At 65.9% G+C, this 3,619-nt stretch overlaps 1 protein-coding gene across 1 annotated transcript; it reads left to right on the top strand.

Annotated features, from left to right (window-relative positions):
* Positions 1-213: 213 nt before the first annotated feature.
* On the top strand, positions 214-2,569 carry LOC136304739 (serine/threonine-protein kinase pim-1-like; the record flags this gene model as incomplete). The annotated part of the gene is made up of 7 exons (XM_066208212.1): positions 214-334; positions 443-789; positions 907-957; positions 1,137-1,503; positions 1,721-1,897; positions 2,144-2,297; positions 2,529-2,569. Coding segments are annotated over 6 exons (1,170 nt in total), but the record flags the coding sequence as incomplete, so codon positions are not given.
* Between the last annotated feature and the right edge of the window lie 1,050 nt (positions 2,570-3,619).

Raw genomic sequence — 3,619 nt, 5'->3', positions numbered from 1 at the left:
GCAGCGAGTCTACGGCGTCTACGGCGTCTACGACCCCTCCCCGTCCCTCTCTTGTTCCTCCTCTCCCTCTCCCACTGTCCCACACTCTGTCTCGCTGTCCCGCAGCCTCTCCCGGTGTCCCTTTCCCGACCCCCCCGGCCCCTCTCGGCGTCCCCGTCCCGGCCTCTCCCTCTCCCCCCGCAGGGCTGGGCCATGCCCCGGGCCCGCCCCCGGCCCCGGGCGTCCCGCCGCGGTCTGGGCTCCGCCCGGCTCTGGCGGTGCTGGCTGTGGCGGTGCTGGGCGGGCATCAGTGCCTGGGGCCAGGGCAGCATCGCTGCGGTTTGGCTGCGCCTGTCCCGACCCCGGCCCCGGCCCCGGCCCCGGCCCCGGCCCCGATCCCGGCCCCGACCCCGAACCCAACCCCCGCCCCGGCCCCGGCCCCGGCCCCGACCCCGACCCCCGCCCCGGCCCCGGCCCCGGCCCCGGCTCCTCCCGGGCCCCGCGGACACACGCGGCGCGGCCGCTCCCGCCGCCTCCGCCGCGGCTTGCCCGGCCCGAGCTCCGCCGCTCGGCAGCGCAGCCGCCGGCCTCGAGCCGCCGGGGCCCGGGGCGGGTGGGGATGCCCGGCCCGGGGCGCTCGGGGGGCGCTCGGGGGCCGTGTCTGGCCCCGGGCCGAGCGCTGAGGGCCGCGTGTCGCCCGCAGGGGAGGCGCGGGAGGCCCTGCAGGACCGGTACCGGCTGGGTTCGCTGCTGGGGCGCGGAGGCTTCGGCAGCGTCTACTCGGGGACTCGGCTCTCGGACGGCGCCCCGGTGAGCGGCGGGGCTGGCGGCGGGCGGAGGAGGAGGAGGGCGGAGGAGGAGGAGGAGAAGATCGGGGCGCGGCGGGGCAGGCGGCGAGCTGAGCGCGCTGCTGGCCTTTGCTCGCAGGTGGCCATCAAATGCGTGCCCCGGGCCCGCGTCCAGCACTGGGGCGAGCTGGTGAGTGAGCGGGGCCGGCGGGAGAAGCTGGGGCCCGGCAGGGGAAGAGCCGGCGGGAGCCCTGCAGGGAGAGCGGGCGTGGGCTGAGCGGGGGGCCCAGAGCATCCGGGGCTGGGTGAGGGGTTCCCGAGCCCTGGCACAGCCTCAGCCCCACTGACGGCATCGTGGTCCTTCGGCAGCCCAACGGCGCCCGTGCGCCCCTGGAAATCGTGCTGCTGGACAGGCTGTCCTCTGGATGTGGTGGCATCATTCAGCTGCTGGAGTGGGTTGAGCTCCCCAACAGCTTCCTGTTGGTGCTGGAGCGTCCGGAGCGGTGCCAGGACCTCTCGGGTTTCCTGGCGGAGCGGAGGTTCCTGCCGGAGGAGGAGGCGCGGGGGCTGTTCCGCCAGGTGCTGGCGGCCGTGCGGCACTGCACCAGCTGCGGGGTCCTGCACCGCGACATCAAGCCCGAGAACATCCTGCTCGACCTGGCCACCGGGCAGCTCAAACTGATCGACTTTGGCTGCGGCGCCTTCCTCCAAGACACAGCCTACAGGCAATTTGCAGGTGAGCCCTCTCAGGGGATGTTCCTGGGCATCTCACGGCCCAGCCTGGCTGTAGCACCGCGGCTTCCCCCTCTCGCTGCTAGGAGCAGCATTATTTCTTGAGCCAAGTTGCTTTTGGGTGGGGGCGGGAGGGGGCCAGCCCCCACACGCCCAGGGATGCCGGGGCGAGGCTTTAGGAGTTGCAGCATCCCCTGATGAACTCCGTCTGTGTTCCATAGGAACCCTGCCCTACAGCCCACCAGAGTGGATCCACCACCAACACTACCACGGCGAGGCAGCGACCATCTGGTCCCTGGGCCTCCTGCTGTACCACCTGGTCATGGGGAAGCACCCGTTCAGGAGGGGCCAGCAGTTCATCTGGGGGCGCATCTTGTTCCCACGATGGCTCTCTCAAGGTGGGTCCTCATCTCTGGGCACAGGGGAATCCCGGTGCTGGGAGACAGCAGCAGGCTGATGAGCACCCTGCTCTGGCAGCTGCTGAGGAGGTGGCACATGTCCTGCTCTCCTCCAAACAGAGAATCCATGGGGAAGTTTAGGCACAGCTCTGGGCACACCCAGCATGGCCTGGGCACGGGAATGGAGGGGCAAAGCAGACGGGATCCTTCTCCAACTGACTGCTGGTTTCTGGTTTCTCTCTTCAGAGTGCCAAAATGTTATCAGGAGGTGTTTGTCCATGCAACCCTTGGACAGGCCATCCTTAGAAGACCTCTTCAATGATCCTTGGCTGCAGGGTGTTCATCGTCCCTAGAAGATGGGAGAGGTCCATGTGCACAGTTTGATCCAAAGACCTGACAGGTAAGAGCTCCACACATCTCATGGCAATCAGTGCTAAAGAAAACCAGAGTGTTTTTGTCCTGCCTGTAGCTCTGAGCAGGGATGACCAGATGGGAACATCTGTGCTGGGGCGGAGCTGGAGACCTGGTGTAGCAAGCACTGGTGGCCACCATCCACCCTAGTTATGCTTGTCCTGGTTCGTTGGTGGCTGGGGCCCTGGGCAGAGCACTGACAGCCTGGTCTGGCCCCCAGGGAAGGAGGAGCCCCTGGAGAAGCTGTATCAGGTGGGGCTGCTGCTGGAGACACCAAGGACAACCCCAAGGATGCCAAGCTCTTCCTCGACCTGGCCACCGGCAGCTGAGGATGATCGACTTGGATTCTGGCACCTTCTTCAGACACGCTCCCTGGGGCCCAATTTGCAGGTGAGTCCACAGCTGGGGGGATGCTCCCAGATGTGGGCATGGCACGGCCTGGCCGGGCACCAAAGGTTCCTCCCTTTGCTGGGGCAGACGCCACAGATTCTTCACTCGGCCGTCAAGCTGCCTTTTGGCTCTGCGCAGCTGCTGAGGGCTGGATGTGCCGTGGCTGGCTGCAGGCTGGGCACGTGTCCTGCCCTCCTGCTCTGCCCCCAAAGGCAGCAGTGATGGGCAGCTTTGGGCCCAGCTCTGAGCACGGCCAGCGTGGCCTGGGCACTGCGGGCGGTCGGGACGAGGGGACAGGAGCCTTCGGCTGACGGGCAGTTTCTGGTTTCTCTCCTTCCAGCCGGGCTCTGCGGGTGCTGAGGCTGCTCTGGGCTCTGCCAGGGCTCTGCTGGGCTCAGCCCCAGGCACGGCTGGGCCGGCTCTGCCCTCACATTGCTCTGACAGCTTTGCATCAGACGAGCCCATTCTGAGCCCACCGAGTGAGCTTTCTGCTTTTGCAGGTGAGTGAGACTCTCCTGCAGGCCAAGAGATTGCAGTGAGGGATCCACATCCAATTGGCAAGAACCCAAGCACTCCACAGTTCCAGCTGAACGCCTGGATCTCCACAGGATGTTTTGTCTGTCCCGCTCTTCATTCCTTTTTTGGCTGAAATCGTGCAAGTGCCCTTTCTTCCTCCTCCAGAAGTGCCACAAGTGAGCAAAACCTGGCGAGTGGACGGCGTTCCTAAGGCAGTGCAGTCTGGAGCGGATGGATGAAGAATTGCCCTTCTGCACTTCCCAAGCAGAGCAAAAAGCTGTAAGTGGGACTTTGCGTCTTTAAGAAACCCCTGACAATTTCAAAGGGAATGTGCAGCTCATTCACAGGGTGAGAAGGAAGGTCGTCTTGTAAAGGATTTGGGGTTTGGCAAAGTTTAGATTCCCA

The sequence above is a fragment of the Chamaea fasciata genome, unplaced genomic scaffold (genome assembly GCF_029207755.1).
Source record: "Chamaea fasciata isolate MVZ Bird 193981 ecotype frontalis unplaced genomic scaffold, bChaFas1.0.hap1 SCAF_154, whole genome shotgun sequence".
Taxonomy (NCBI): Eukaryota; Metazoa; Chordata; class Aves; order Passeriformes; family Sylviidae; genus Chamaea; species Chamaea fasciata.
Note: the sequence above shows the minus strand (reverse complement) of the source record. Positions and strands in the feature narration are given on the sequence as shown.